Source organism: Periplaneta americana, chromosome 11 (genome assembly GCF_040183065.1).
Source record: "Periplaneta americana isolate PAMFEO1 chromosome 11, P.americana_PAMFEO1_priV1, whole genome shotgun sequence".
Classification (NCBI taxonomy): domain Eukaryota; kingdom Metazoa; phylum Arthropoda; class Insecta; order Blattodea; family Blattidae; genus Periplaneta; species Periplaneta americana.
The window spans coordinates 49,237,199-49,254,268 of record NC_091127.1 but is presented as its reverse complement, the minus strand read 5'-3'; the positions used below and the strand labels follow the sequence as shown (position 1 = coordinate 49,254,268).

At 34.4% G+C, this 17,070-nt stretch overlaps 1 protein-coding gene across 1 annotated transcript in view; it reads left to right on the top strand.

Moving 5' to 3' along the window:
* Positions 1-16,330, top strand: part of LOC138708518 (secreted protein C-like) — a 1,615,872-nt gene extending 1,599,542 nt beyond the window's left edge. The window contains exons 7-8 of the mRNA XM_069838633.1: positions 13,383-13,610; positions 16,281-16,330. Of these exons, the coding sequence (XP_069694734.1) occupies positions 13,383-13,610; positions 16,281-16,330 (278 nt within the window). The remainder of the gene's footprint in view (positions 1-13,382; positions 13,611-16,280) is intronic.
* The last annotated feature ends 740 nt before the right edge of the window (positions 16,331-17,070 follow it).

The window sequence follows — 17,070 nt, the reverse complement described above, 5'->3', positions numbered from 1 at the left end:
TCATCATTTGCATGACACCAGCTTTCCATGTTTTTCTTGGTCTCGCACGCTTCCTCCTTCCCCGAGGTGACCATTCCAGAATAATCTTTGGCCATCTTTCTTCTTTCATCCTTTTTACGTGGCCATACCATTGAAGGATTCGTTTCTCGATTCTTTCAATTACAGACTCTTCCATCTCCATCATTTAATATATTTGGGAAACGTAGCAGTGTATATTTTTATAAGACCGGGTAGCTAGCCCTGTGCTTAACCCCCTCCTTGGAGGACCAGGATTTTCTTTCAGGGTTGACTCCCTTAGCCTTTGTAGTGCCAACTACACCGCAAGGCAGCGGTAGTTTTCTATCAGGAATTAATAACCTAAATATGAACTGGATTAAAATTTCAATTGAAACTAAAATGTAGCGTGGTTCTGTTTTTACATATAACAGACCTACTACGTGGAAAACCCCAATAGCATAAAACTTAAAATAAGAAGACAAAATCACGTTTGCTTCATATTCTTGCAAGACCACATCATTTTTGAGTATTAAAATGTCAAAAACTACCGTAAAGACTAAGAATTAAGTTACATTGTCTTATAGACATAAAGGTACCGTATAATTAATATAAAATATTATATCTTACTTCCCTCAAAGCAACAAAGTGTAAAAAAAAAATTGTCAACCTGCCACCGCTTGCATTTAAGACAATCACAGATATTAACAATCACATATATGATCTACTACTTTACACTCGACAAAATATCGACAATTACTCATTAGTGGTCAATATAAATAAATGATCATGAAATTAGAAATGGTGAACAGATTAATATTCCATATTGTAGATTACATAAGACTAACATAAGCTTTTATATTATGGGGACGAAATTATATAATAATATACCTAGTCAATGTTACAAGTTACCAATCAATAACTTTGAAATTAATTTTATAATAATTGGTTATTAAATAATTATTTTTACTCTGTTGGTGAGTTTTAACACAAATTTGTATGAAATTGTTTTTTTAAGAAACACATTTAAATGCAACTAGTTACAATTAATCCATTAAGGGTGAAGTATTTTCAGTAATTTAACAGTTTCAAATTATTTCATGTTTTTATTTTATTATTTAAATTTCACTGTTTCAATTAGTATTTTTTCAAACTTATTACATGTTTTTCAATGTATCTCTGACGAAGCCTATACAGTAACTGTATCTCTAATGGCCAAATTGAATTGAATTCAATTGAATTGAAAGACTGTAATTTCAGAATTATTACAAGAGTGAGGATGAAATTTACAAACATTTAAAGATATGAAAAATAAGCAACCAACTGTGGCCCCACTCATTTTCACTTATACAGGATGATTCACGAGGATTTGCCGTCCCTTATGGAGCTTATTTCCGAAGACATTCTAGCAAGAAATGTCATATAAACATTGTCCTAATCTTAATATTTTCAGAATTACACTAATTTGAATTTGTTTGTAAAATACCATTATATTTGAATTTTAAGGGCAAAGAATATTACAGATGAAGAATGAACTATTCAGGAGTATCATTTCTTTAAATAGGCAGTATTCTCAAGTTAAAAATGTGTTGTGAATTCCATAGTTGCTTCGCACAGATTTTTTTTTCGATTTTTAACTATAAAATTACATTTTCTTACGCATTTCTCACAACAATAAAATTGTTACATATCACGCCACTCTTGTAAATTCTTTAAGATTGTACATTAGAATGCATAATTAAATTGTAAAGAATCAAGTTACTAAAATCGTATGATTTGTAACAATTTTTGTGTTAAGTGAGTAAGAATGATGTCATTTTTAGTTAAAAATTGAAAAATGAAATCTGTACAAAGCAATAATTAACACATTTTTATCTTCAATAGACAATGATAGAAATGATACTTCTGAACAGTTGGTTTTCTATTTGTAATATTATTTACCCGTAAAAATATAGAAAAAATGTATTTTACTAACAACTTCAAATTAATGTAACTTTTAAAATATTGCGATTAGGACAAATGCTTATGTGACATTTTTTGCTCAGAATGTCTTCGGAAATAAACTCCGTAAGTGATGGTAAATCCTCGTGAATCACCCTGTATAATAAAGAGAAGAGCTCACTTTCGTATTTGTGTGAGTTGCGTTAGAAAACTAAATCTGAATCTCGCTCTGACACATCAAACAGTCTATCAACCAAATTAGCAAATCAGTTAATACAATCAGACAGTTAGATAATCAGCTAGGTATTTAGTTAACAAACAGTTAATTAGCTATTAAATCAACCAATCAGTCAAGCAGTGCATCAGTAATGTAATTAATCAACTAGGAATTCATGGATTCTGCTTCCCTTCTCATTAAAGGCAAGGGTGGGAAATTTGTGTTTTAGTAATATTAGTGGTAGGTTATACTAATACTACCTGCTCTAAGCAAACTGATCTGAGAGACTATATGCTTGCCCTCTTTGACGCATTTGTACCTGGATATTTGGTCTGTGTTTAATATATGACAAACTATTAGGTCAATATTTCAAAAGTGTGTAATGTAGGGTACAGACTGGTTCATAATGTTTTACCCTTTGAGAGACTCAATGCAACTACAGAGTGGGCGAAAAGTTGCTTTCCCCAAACACTTCCTTACTGCATATTTAATTACATTGAATTTACATTTCATTACACATTTCGTTACAGATATTATTCAAAATAGAAGCCTTGTTTCTCCGTGTACTATTCATAATGTTTAGGCACTGATTTGCGATTTTAATCAATTTTCACAAATGACTGTTTGATTATCTGTCGCAACTGATGCAGATCCTGCGATTTCTGAGCAAGAACATAATTTTTCAGTATATCTCGCAGTGAAAAATCACACGATGTCAGGGCACATGATCTGTGTGGCCATTCTATTATGCCACGAGGGCCAATCCATTTGAAGAATCCACTGCAAGAATGATGGATGTCACTTTCTTGTCGAAAATGAACCCAAGACTGTCAATGCATAGCTTAAGACATATAGAATGTACATAGAGAGTTATATGGCATTAACACTGATAGTCATTATGCAGTAATGATCGGAAAATCACAGTTAAGCTTTGAGCGCTAAGCATTTCAAACTTTCAATTGCTTCTCCTGCAAAATGTATTCCAAATGACATCCATCATTCTTGCAGTGGACTCTTCATTTATGTTCATTTCTGGTTTAAGAAATCCCTCACTCACGCACCAAAATCAGGTAGTGCTCCATCCTGTTCTAATATGAACTGTGTATTGGTAAAACGAGGGCTGTTTTCAAGGCCACACCGGAAAAACAGTTGACGCACGAGTACGTTGCCTACCCACCGCTTACTACACCAGCTGTTAGTTCAAGTTAAGACACATGTATATGTATACAAGTATGAAGTCTAAGAACGAATATTGGGGAAGGCGACATTTAACCTAACTTGTATATTTGTTAATATTTTTTCTTCCTGTTATAGTTCAGAGTTTCTTTTTAATTTTATATATTATGTACAATCGCCGCAAGAAAAATTGTCTGGACTCTTGTTTGGTCAACATTCAAGTTTTAACTCGCGGTTCAGTCGTTGTTTCAAAGAAATAAATTAAATTATGCCTATAGCATTTCTTGTTATAACCATAGGCAGATCTTCAGTATGCTCATAAATGAATTGCTAGAATTTTATAAAGCTTTGTGTATCTTTGTTTGGTTTACCTAACAGTTCTTCTTATCACACTATACATTACTAAAATCTTAGTAATCTATAGTACAGAAATTCATTTATGAGTATACTGAAGATCTGCTTATGGTTTGTTTCATATGCAACACATTGATCAACATATACTGAAGGGAATGTTGGGTCAGAGCCAAAAAAAACAATGCTGTCGAAAGGCTTAAGAACGGCTCGTTGTTTGTACCTGATTAATATTGTTCTTTACTTTGTTGCTGATACACAGAGATTATATTTATACATAAAATTCGTTCAAATTGAGTACATTTTGAAACCAGATATCTTATAAATAATTTCAGATAAAATTAAAACATCGTTCTATTTCGAAATGAATATAATTATTTTAACTTCATTAAAACTTTTTTCATTTGCTTCGTTTTTGTTGATTTAGCAATCATAATTTCTAAAGATAACTCTGTTCTATCTATTGTACTATAAATTATACCATTTTATTTTGTAAGTATATTTCCCCAAATAAATTAATAAATGTGTTTCTGTCTGAACTAATTCTTTTTAACTACAGTTAAGGGGACACATTACCAAAAATGACAGTTTTTATATAATATTTTTTTTCTAAATTTTTAGAGTATGTATACTATATAATGAACTAACAGAATCCAAATTTTTAACTTTCAAATGTTTTCGACTTTTTATTTTTTATTATTTTCTATATATTTTTAAAAATATTTTCAGACCCAAGTTTTTAGTAGAAGATCTCAATTTTTAAACTTCATTTTTCTTTAGTTACATTCATAAGACATAGAGAAACATTTGTATTCATTCATTTTATTAAATATTTCATTTATTTACTTTCATTTTTTTAAATTTTCAAAATGTTATTTTATTCTATAATTCATGTAGGCCTACTCTAAAAGTATTAATAAAATAAATTAGCAGTATTTCTTACACAATAAATGCGTAGAAACATGCGGCTACTACATAAATACTTGCAGTAAAAATTTCATCCAGATTGATTAATATTTGGCATAAAAAGTTGGTGTTGAAAAGTAAACTTGCGTAAAAATGGATTTCAAAGAAAAATGAATATTTATGTAACACATAGCTATTAAAATTCTCATCCACATTAATCTAGTAACTTCAGCGAGCCACTTTAGGACACAAAAGATACTAGATTTGTAATCAGAAATAAAAAAAAAAAACAATTCTATGATGAAAAAATAATTTCGACAGCTCTTTAAATCCCCTGCCCCCTTAAAGACTTTATTTAAAAAAAGAAATTTAAACATATTTGTAATCAGAATTGAACTAAATCCATTTGAGGTATGAACATATGCATTCTAATGAAGTAAAATAGCCAATATAATTTTTCTTTTCAAAAATGTTCATGATTTTCAGTGAAGTCTCATATGAATACGATTAAAAAGAGTAAATGCAGAAAAATGTGCAGGATTTTCTTCTAAAGTGTATATAAAGCTGGGAAGAGAGGTTGGCTAAGGAATGAATTAATTATTACCATATTTAAATTTTAAACGAAACCTACTTTTAAAAAGTTTAATCTCTTTCGAAGGGGAATAATTCTATAGAATATCCGCATATTAACATGGTAAACAAGATACAGAGTAAATATGTTATTCTATAGAAACTTGTCGATTCGTTTATGCAAGGTGTACCGTAAGTAATGTTATTAGTTTCAGGCGGTTATTCCTTGACATATTTCTAACAAAAAAGTTTAGTGATACTTTGCTCGTTTGTAGGCCTACTTCCTTTTAGAGATAGAAACTGTTTCATATGAAACATTTCATAGCGTGTTTTGGGAAAGCTATTGATTTAATTTTCAATATGCTCAGTAAAATTAAGAGAGCAGTGTATTATCACAGTCTAGTATATACAGTCACGAAGCTTGAGTTGTTGAGGTTGTTAGGAACAATAGACTATGCAGGTACTATTTCGCATTGTCTGTAATGAGGCGATAGTAGCGATCCTAGTGGTTAGCAAATATCTATGGATGCATATTTATTACATATTGAGCTTCGTGACTGTATATACTAGAAGACTGTGGTTGTATGATAATAAATGATTGAAAAATTTTAATTTTGTTCTTTAGATGGTCAGAAATTTTATCCGAACAAATGTAAGTTGACTGAGGATATTGGAAATTAAATCGATACCTTCCCCAAAACACGCTATGAAATGTTTCATATAAAAGAATTTTATCTCGGAAAGGAAACAAAAAAAAAAAGAGCAAAATTGTATTAAACTTCTTTGTTTGAAATTTCTCAAAGAATAACCCCTTGAAATTGATGACAATACGGTTTATTCTGTATGACAAAACTTAATTAATCTGATGATTAAAATGCTTATCATCAGAATATCATTACAATTTACACATTAAAAAAATTTATTTTAAAGTCTTTGAAGTATGAAACTTGAAGTGATAATTTAATTGTGCATAATTATACATAAATGTTATCAGGATTTTTATTACTGAACTATCCACGGTTTCCGCTGAAGATTATATATGGGTCATACACATACATCTGAAACATTTCTCCGTTATCTAGCTAGTAAATTTGTAATGATAAATAACATATATTTATACACAGAGTGACATAAGTTAAAATTCTACAAGTGTGTTTACATTAATTTAATTTGGTAATAGTATAAAAGTAAACCTATAGATTCTATAAGAAATATGTATTAGGAGAAATGTTGTTATAATAGTACACTGTATGAAGATAATTTTATTGTGTTATTTATTTGTATAGGTATATAGGCCTATGTAATTTTTTATTCCATCTCGTTGGTACATTTAAGTGTAATGTTGTATAACTATTAAAATATATTTTAACAAATTGATATGACATAAATTGCTTATATTTACAATGCATTTATTTTCATCTGTAGATGACATTACCTTACTGCTTTGAAACAAGTGTTTATAAAGTTTTTCTATAACATTAGTTACATCAGTTAAGAAAATCTGACGCTTTCTGTCAGGCACTAGTTGTTAAAAAAGTTGGTTGCCCCCTTCTAACAGGTCTCTCGTGGCCCAATTTCTGGGTTGGTAAGTATAAAGAATCGATGGATGCTAAAATTAAAACGACAATTATTTTCCTCCCCTTTCACAGAATGATTGTAGTTTCTTTCCTACTTACCTACACAGACAGATAATTGAATAACGTCAAAGATTATCAACACGTTATTATTAAAATTATCTATCAGTGAAGGTAGAGTACAATTAGACGTTCTTTATAGAAAATAATAATGTTGTATGCTTTAAGATACCTCATATTCTTTCACTCCACATTCAAGAACCTTTGCAGAATTTTTTTTTCTAACTATGGACTTAGGAGAATAAAATTATAAATCCGTAGCCAAAGTGCCACTTCAAAAGTTACTTGCACCACGAACACAATTTGCAATGGTTTTACCAGGATTTAAATATTGTTCTGTGGTGTGAAAAGTAGGCGTTATAGCCTTGTGACTATTTGTGAACTGAATACTTAAAAAAAACAGTTTTTCATTACTATTTAAATCATCAACAAAATTGAAAGGCAATGACGAAATAGTGATCTTAGATGCAAGCGGGAAACGTTTGATTTTAATTTGCCGCTCTTAACTGGACTTGTACATAATCTCATGAAAAAATCATTATACATCTGTTACCATTTAGACTTCAGATGTACAGAAAGTTACAAACATAGATGTATGTAATTTTTACAAAGTGATAATGGATTATTTAGATGAAAGTTTTTAAGGTGTCAGATATAATTTTAGGTGCATACATTTTCTTTATTCACTATTATATTCATTCACTCGTAGTGACTTGCACAAGGACAGATCTTTCACTGCAAAATCAGCATTCTCCAATTTTTTTATTTTCCTCTCTCCTCCTAGTCTCCGCATACGAGACATGAATCTTAATTTTATCCCGAAATTTTTTTCCGTTCACCATTCCTTCCAGTGAATCCTTCAGTAGGCAGTTTATTCTCAGCCATTGACCCAACCAATTTCTTTTCCTCTTCCTGATCAGTTTCAGCATCATTCTTTCTTCACCCACTCTTTCCAACAGAGCTTCATTTCTTATTCTGTCTGTCTGTCCAAATGAGGCAGTAGAGCAAGTGTACAGCTTCAAATACCTGAGTTGCTGCCAGGAAGTCAAAAGGAGGATAGCAATGGCCAAGGAAGCTTTTAATTGAAAAAGGAGCATCTTCTGCGGACCTCTGGAAAAAATAACTAAAGAAGATACTTGTGAAGTGCTTTGTATAGAGTGTGGCATTGTATGGGGACAGAAACACGGACAATACGACGAAGTGAAGAGAGGCGAATAGAAGCATTTGAAATGTGGATATGGAGAAGAATGGAAGTCTGAAGTGAGCAGATAGAATAAGAAATGGAGCTGTGTGGGAAAGAGTGGGTGAAGAAAGAACGATGCTGAAACTGATCAGGAAAAGGGAAAGGAATTGGTTGGGTCACTGGCTGAGAAGAAACTGCCTACTGAAGAATTTGCTGGAAGGAATGGTGAACGGGAGAAGAGTTGGGGACAGAAGACTTTATCAGATGATAGACGACATTAAGATATATGGAAAATATGAGGAAACAAAGAGGAAGGAATAAGTAGCAAAGATTGGAGAAAGCTGATTTTGCAGTGAAAGACCTGCCCTTGGGCAGAACACTAAATGAATGAATGAATAGTGTTTCTTGATTGGTTTTGCTGAAATAGTTTTATTCGATTATCGAAAAAAACTTTAATATAAAAATTCATATCTGTACAATAACAGTAACAATAATACTAATACCAATAATTATGTTAGTGGAAGCTCCTTTCCATATATACTACGTTTCAATATTTTTCTATATCGTGTTTGTTTTTGATCGAAGAATACCTCCGAAACTCCTAAATAAGTAATAAGTAATAATAATAATAATAATAATAATAATAATAATAATAATAATAATAATACTATTGCTATACTTGAGTTCTGAATGTATATACAAAATTTGAGCTTTAAATAACAAATTATTTTTGAGATGTGCGCCCTATATGAAAATTTAAAATTATTTTTTTTGCACGATCGCGTTTTTTATTGTATTTAAGTTATTGTTGTTACGCCTTGAAAGTTAGAATTTACACACAGAAACGTGTTACTATGGAAGCCATTCTTCATAATATAAAACTATACTAAAATAGAACCATTACAGTTCACTTATTACTACTTAATTACCATTACAGTATAGTTTTAGGAAGGCCTTTGAATAATATTGCTCTAAATTTTCAATCCAAAGTATATTGTATTTGCAATTTTAAAAATATGATCGTGGAAAAAGTGCTCCGCTCGTTTTTCAAACTTTCTTTCGACTTCGTAAAAACCATTTTCCAACCTTGTATCGTAATATACTATTTTCACAAAGAATGTAACAGTGAATAAAGGAAATCCTATATATCTAAAATTTGTCTCACAACTTAAAATATATCTAAATGGTCCATTATATAGATGTACAATTTACATAAAATTATTATGTCTTATGACTGTAACACCTTGTACATTTGCAGCTTATGATATTTAGTTATTAAGAAACTTATAAGAATTCTTTTCCATGCGTTCATGTATAAGTCCCCTTACAGATCAGTTCATCAGTGTTTACTTAATCAAAATGCATTCCTCTGTATATAAACTGCAAAGAAGTCTTGCAATTGACGTTACATTTTTCCATAAAGAACGCATTTGGAAGATCTATGTACTCCGGCAAGGAGTGCACCTTCCCACATTCGCTACATCATTCTGTTTATTTTCTAGGAATCCTGCTACCATTGCTTGTGATTGTTTGTGGCGTAGAGTTAGAAATATTTGCTGCTGCATACATTTTTGGGACTGGATGAGGAATGTGTTATTTGATCCAGTTTTCAACCCTAGAGAAACTTTTTGTTACCTATTTTTTTGGACATGTTTGTATATAAAATTACTATTTATATTATTTTTAGCCGACTGCATCAAATTTTTCTTTTTAATTTTGTTGGCGAACGTTTAATATAAACATATATATTTTAAAATTTATATTTTATTTTTCAAATTTAGACACATAGAATACCCGTTTTTTATTTTCATGCCACTAATTGAATTTAAAGAAATTGTTTTCCTTTTCAGGTAAAAGTACCAATGTATTACAAGTGAAATTAAATGTCATAAATTGAACTGTTATTGATCAAAATTTATATTTTAATTCTTCAAATAAATATGGAAACGAATAGGTGTGAATATGATATAGCTATTATAATAATTGCTAAACATTATCGGAGTCTTACAAACTGAAACGTAACACACATATATATCTCTCTTTTACAATTCACACGCATTTTCAATTTGCCAGGAACAAATACAGAATTTTGCAGCCTTGAAGCTTTGCAGCTTCAACACTCAAAATTAAAGTGATGTTGCTATGATTGTAATTCCTAAAATTTACCGCGCCGTAGCTACGTGACCTAAGGCGTCATGTTTAGGATTTAGCGATACGAAATGAGCGCTAATTCAAGTTCTCATGGAAAGGTAAAACTTATCATGATATTTCGGCCAGTGTATAAAATCTGTTTCCACTTAACATTGTGATGAATTTGGGTGTTACGATATGTAGCGAAATCCGATTTCGTAAACCAACTATGAAAGCTGTGGAAAATCGTGCTGATGACCACACGTTACCCTCGTACTGATTGGATAACAGTTCATCTCTGCTGATAAACGTAAGGCCAACAGTTGGCAAGTCGGCCTTGGTCCTCCAAGGACTGCAAGACCACGGATTATTTTATTTAGTGGAAATACTATGATTTCGGAAGACATGTTTTTCAAGAATATTTATATTACATTTGCTACATGCACTTCTACCATGTCGACACTATGCTTCTTAGAAGTATACACAAATATAGAGTTTTTAATATGTTATTATTAGATAGATTAAAAAGTTCATAGCGTTTTTTCACTGTAATAAAATTGTTATTTGAGATGAATAAAAATATAGATTTTAATCAGTAGGCGAAATATGTTTCTCCTACATTATCTATGATTCTCTGGCAACGATGGATAGTTTTTCGATTCCGCGTCTGAAGAAATCTACTGGATTGGAATTAAAGAAGTCGTCTAGCCAAACAGCTTCGTTATTAGAGCTGTTTTATTGAAGATTACTCGAGAAAGAATGGAAAAGATTTAAATCTGAATGCACAATGTCGGGAAAATATCTGGGTTGTGGAGTCGCTTCCAACCAAGTTCTTGGATAGCTGCTTTCCTCATGTTAGCGGAATGCGATGGAGTCTTCCCTGTCGTTTTTCTTCAATTGCGGCCGCAAGGCGTCTGAGTTATTGCCAATAAATGTCAGCAGTTATGGTTATATTCTTTATCACTCCAGACGCATAACATCTTCTGTTGATTGACACTAAATTTTGTATTGAGTGTTGTGTGTTGAAACGACAGAACTATTGTTTTGCAGTGCTTTCTCCGATGCAATTCTCTCCGTAGGTTACATGGCACAAATGTTTCGAGCTACCGCCGCTGCCTTTGCCCCTCTATTAAACTCAAACAGAAGAATATGTTGGAAGTGTTCTTATCACTTGACAATTCATCTTTTAGTTCACAAATAACACAACCTTTTTCCAAATCCTCAAAATTCAAGGTGTAAGGTAACCGCGGGTTATAAGGACCATCTAAGGAATGGAGACGGTTAGCAATTTTTATATAATGGAATAGCATACTTTCATAGTTATGCTATAATATTTTACGTCAAATATTCAAATAGACACATAATGCTGTGAGCAATGAAAATTAACATCATGTCACTGGGCCTTATATCTTGCTGTTATATAGAGTATAATAAGGCCCACGATAAAGAATATAAGTATTGAACACAATTTGGGAATACAAAATCTTTAGTTTTTTCCTCAGTGAGACCTACACATTCATCGTGCACCTAACATTCACAAGAGACACACACATGTATATCTACAACAATTCTCTTTGCAGACAGAACACATCCGCGTCCCCTGGATGTTTACAAATCCTGAAGTTGATGATTCATCACATGCTATTTCTGCACTAGGAATTGTCAGTCTTTCGTTTGTTTCTTTGAACTTGTGGGCATTTCCACGTATTTATTTCATGGGCCTTATTTCCTGCTCTGTTACTTCGCGCCAATTTTAATTTATGAAGTACTCATACGCTCATTAGCGAAAGTTTCACGGTAGCCCCAAACTACTTAATGTTTACACAATAACGCGCATTTAATATTATATTAATAACACACAATAAAACGATTAAATATCAACTTAAATTTTGCAGAATTTTATAATGAAGACAGAAATAATCACACATAACTTGTTGCCACAAGTCAGCTACAAACAAGAACGAGAATCTAATTTCTTTATACCTCACTCGAATGCAAGAAGAAATAGGTCGTAAGAGCTGTTGCTCTCTTTTGTAAAAGCGTATAAGTAATGGAAAAACTAGGTAGTTGGTCTTATAACATGCTGGGCCTTAATACCCCCAGGTACCTTATTTACAAACACAACACTCCAATCAACAAATTATATATGTTAAACGACAATCAATCTCGTAACAACGCAGTGTTGTGGCGATGAACAGGAACACTACGAACTTGCGCATCTGCCTAATTATTGAGAAATTATTGCGAGAAATGACAGATATGAATACTGTATCCTCATGAAAGTGGTATGTTCTGTTCTTCATATATATATATATATAATTTATCTTCACGTCATGTGAAAATATTTGTGTTTAACATAATATCCAAACCCAGGATTTATCATTTTCACACTACATCTCTATATCTACTTAAAATGAGAGTTCTCGAGTTCTGTTTGGAGAAAAAGTGACCTGAGCGTGATACTGACAATCTCCTTATAAACGACATTTCATACAAGTTGAGAGGATTCGAAGGCATTTCTTTCCCCTTCTACTTGCCCTGAGTCCGTCAGTATAACAGACCGGTAGCTGTTACCTCTTATACCCGCACCCCCCAAGTTGTACACACAAGAAAATAAAATATTAATAAAGTACATAAATGGATATAAAATACAGTGACACAGATGTTTGACAATTACATGTTTCAGTGTATTTTAGTGTTGTTTTTACAAAATTTTTAACTAATAATTAATTAAATAAAGGGATGCTAGTTCGTATTATGAAGTCTGGGGGGAGTGACACAATGCAGATTGTTCCGTCGTTTATGCTGTAGAGTAGTAGTAGCAACTAGCAGTGAAGAAAACATTTATCTTCTGCTGTCGATAGCTTTTTAATGTGCCAGTTGATATAAACAACAATGAAATGAAATATAAGCGCTTAGTATAGATTTTCGAAATCTAGATTACCGGTAAACGTTTTCAATAATAAGAATTTTCACTATGTTCAAAGTCAATTAGTCAAACGTTAATAAGGTAGACAGTAGCATCTTCCCCGTCACGGATGGTAAAAAGTGTGAGTAGAGGGGAAAGCCTATCAACCAAACTGAAATGGGGATTAGTCTCATCTTGCGTACCTTTAATGTGTGAATTGTAAAATAAAGATATATATTCCTTCGTCTATGTAAATATTAGCACAAGCGTATATCAACAGCATAAAATAAATAGTTGATAATAATGTTCTTACATTGCATTCTGTTGAATGGGGAAACAGTGACACAAGAACGTTTCTCTTTTGTTCTTCAGACCTTGCAGACGACTCTCCGCCCGAGCCCGCACCACCAGAGGTGCCCCCGAGGGGGCCATCTCTACATCATCCCTTACAGGGACACGCGACCCTTAGAGGTCGCTCAGGAGGATCAGTGAACTATAGTCTGAGCTCGGGCCCTGGGGACGCTGACAACATGGACGACCCAGACTACGGTCGAGGAGTGGGAGCCTCTGCTGGAAACAGCTGCGTGTTCCTCTCACAAGGTAGGGAGCCGTCACTGATATCTTTAATTTTCTTGTTTATTAAATCTTCCAGATATTATAATTGTCTACATTATGATCAACACTATAATAAAATATTTACAATTTATTAACTTCTTTTACAAACCTTTGCGTGTTGATTTTCCTTGATAGTAGAAAACCGTGAATGACGTAAAATTTAGTCAGAAGACTTTCTAATTTAAGTTGCGGATATTCCTATTAATATCGCGTTTGTAATTATTATTTCTTTTTTAATTTTATTCTCCGTACAACATAAATATATTATTAAAAAATATAGTTATTTTCGTATAGGCCTAATGATGTTAGTACCACTTTACGATGTTTTCAAATTCATGAACGCGTTTCTGAAATACAATCTCGAGCGCCACCCCTCTTCTGGAATTTCTGTATGAGGACGTCTAAGCACGATTCCCGATACCCGGGCTATTGGACCGACGATGTACTTATAGCACGATTCCCGATACACGGGTTATCGGATCGACGATGTACTTATAGCACGATTCCCGATGCACACGCTATCGGACCGACGATGTACTTATAGCTTGTTTCCCGATACACGGGCTATCGGACCGACGATGTACTTATAGCACGATTCGCGATACACAGGCTATCGGACCGACGATGTACTTATAGCTTGTTTCCCGATACACGGGCTATCGGACCGACGATGTACTTATAGCATGTTCCCGATACACGGACTATCGGACCGATGATATAACGATTCCCGATACACGGGCTATCGGACCGACGATGTACTTATAGCACGATTCCCGATACACAGGCTATCGGACCGACGATGTACTTATAGCACGATTCCCGATACACAGGCTATCGGACCGACGATGTACTTATAGCTTGTTCCCTATACACGGGCTATCGGACCGACGATGTACTTGCAGCACGATTCCCGATACACGGGCTATCGGACCTACGATGTACTTATAGGCCTAGCATGTTCCCGATACACGGACTATCGGACCGACGATGTACTTACAGCACGATTCCCGATACACGGGCTATCGGACCGACGATGTACTTATAGCATGTTCCCGATACACGGACTATCGGACCGACGATGTACTTACAGCACGATTCCCGATACACGGGCTATCGGACCGACGATGTACTTATAGCATGTTCCCGATACACGGACTATCGGACCGACGATGTACTTACAGCACGATTCCCGATACACGGGCTATCGGACCTACGATGTACTTATAGCATGTTCCCGATACACGGGCTATCGGACCTACGATGTACTTATAGCATGTTCCCGATACACGGACTATCGGACCGACGATGTACTTACAGCACGATTCCCGATACACGGGCTATCGGACCGACGATGTACTTATAGCATGTTCCCGATACACGGACTATCGGACCGACGATGTACTTACAGCACGATTCCCGATACACGGGCTATCGGACCGACGATGTACTTATAGCATGTTCCCGATACACGGACTATCGGACCGACGATGTACTTACAGCACGATTCCCGATACACGGGCTATCGGACCGACGATGTACTTATAGCATGTTCCCGATACACGGACTATCGGACCGACGATGTACTTACAGCACGATTCCCGATACACGGGCTATCGGACCTACGATGTACTTATAGCATGTTCCCGATACACGGACTATCGGACCGACGATGTACTTATAGCACGATTCCCGATACACGGGCTATCGGACCGACGATGTACTTATAGCATGTTCCCGATACACGGACTATCGGACCGACGATGTACTTACAGCACGATTCCCGATACACGGGCTATCGGACCTACGATGTACTTATAGCATGTTCCCGATACACGGACTATCGGACCGACGATGTACTTATAGCACGATTCCCGATACACGGGCTATCGGACCGACGATGTACTTATAGCATGTTCCCGATACACGGGCTATCGGACCGACGATGTACTTATAGCATGTTCCCGATACACGGACTATCGGATCGACGATGTACTTACAGCACGATCCCCGATACCCAGTCTATCGGATCGACGATGTACTTATAGCACGATTCTCGATACTCGGGCGATCTGCTATATTATCGTAGTCGAGATAGGCTTTGAAACAAGAAGTATAGTGCGGAACAATATATCATCGTTGTTTTTATGAAATCTCCTATGTGATAGTGCAAAAAATAATTTTTCATGAGAAATACGAAATTAATTAAATATCTGTAGGTCTACACTGATCCTCGATGATCAGTTTATCATATTCACCAACGTTTTCTACCGAATTATTTCATATTCTTACGTACGCCCATTGATTTTTAATTAAGTTTCATAAAAACAACGACGATGTATTTTTTAGGGCTCGGATTTCTAGGACATTTCATGTTTTGATTCCAAGTCTCTTTCCACAAACTTACGTTAAATGAAACATATATCTGGTTTTCTGAACACTATGACACAGCTGTTCTTGGTCATATAAATGAATATTTAATCATCCATGCAAATTTTTCGTCATACAAGGTTTATCACGTACGACGCAATCGCCTGCCACATCTCCCACGGCACGTCTATCGCATACGTCTAGCACAGGTGCCGTGTCACGGCCTGGCCTGAGTTGTGCGTAAACTAAGAAGTAATGTGACTAGATCAAGCTTACCTTTATTTACAGAAGGTGCTCAAAATGATGTCCCTCTACTGCTAGAGAAGCCTGGCACCTAAGGCCGCTTATGTCTCTTCTAATTTTTCCTCGGTTAGAACGCTTGGTTTTCTAGTTTTCTTTATGTTCAACACGGATCCAGTCTCTTAAAATGTTTCTAGTAATCTGCATATCGTCTACTTATTAAGAACATGTACGCCTGGAAATTCCTGTTTAAAAGCTAGCTGATATTCCACATACGCCTCTTTTCTTACCTAATTTAGCACAATAAACACTCGCACAGGATCATTGTTACCATAACACATATATTCTGTAGGACCAAAAATTAATCTTTACGTAGATTCTTCGCTTAACTGTGCATACTACTGTGGAATCCCTGCCACCAAGTCACTCAGTTGAGTTCGCCCCTTGTATAATAGCAATTGACTTAATATATGACAACATAGACTATAGCCTATGTCGAACTTGGTGACAGACCACAAAGGCAAAAACACTAGAGGAGAGGGATTCGATCCGGTACTGTGGATTGAACTTCGGCGTAGCTCAGTGGTTAGAGCACTTGGTACGTACAACCATGGACCCGGGTTCGATTCCCAGCGCCAGAGCGAATTTTTCTCCTCTAATATAATCATTGTTACCATAACAGATGTATTTTGTAGGACAAAAAATTAATCTTCACATAGATTCTATTTAAAATGTTTAACTTAATGTACACGGACCTCATTTTATTTTTACTAACATTTCTAATATTAACCTGGCTATACCTTTGGATTAACGATTGAGATCCTGAAACACCGTTTGC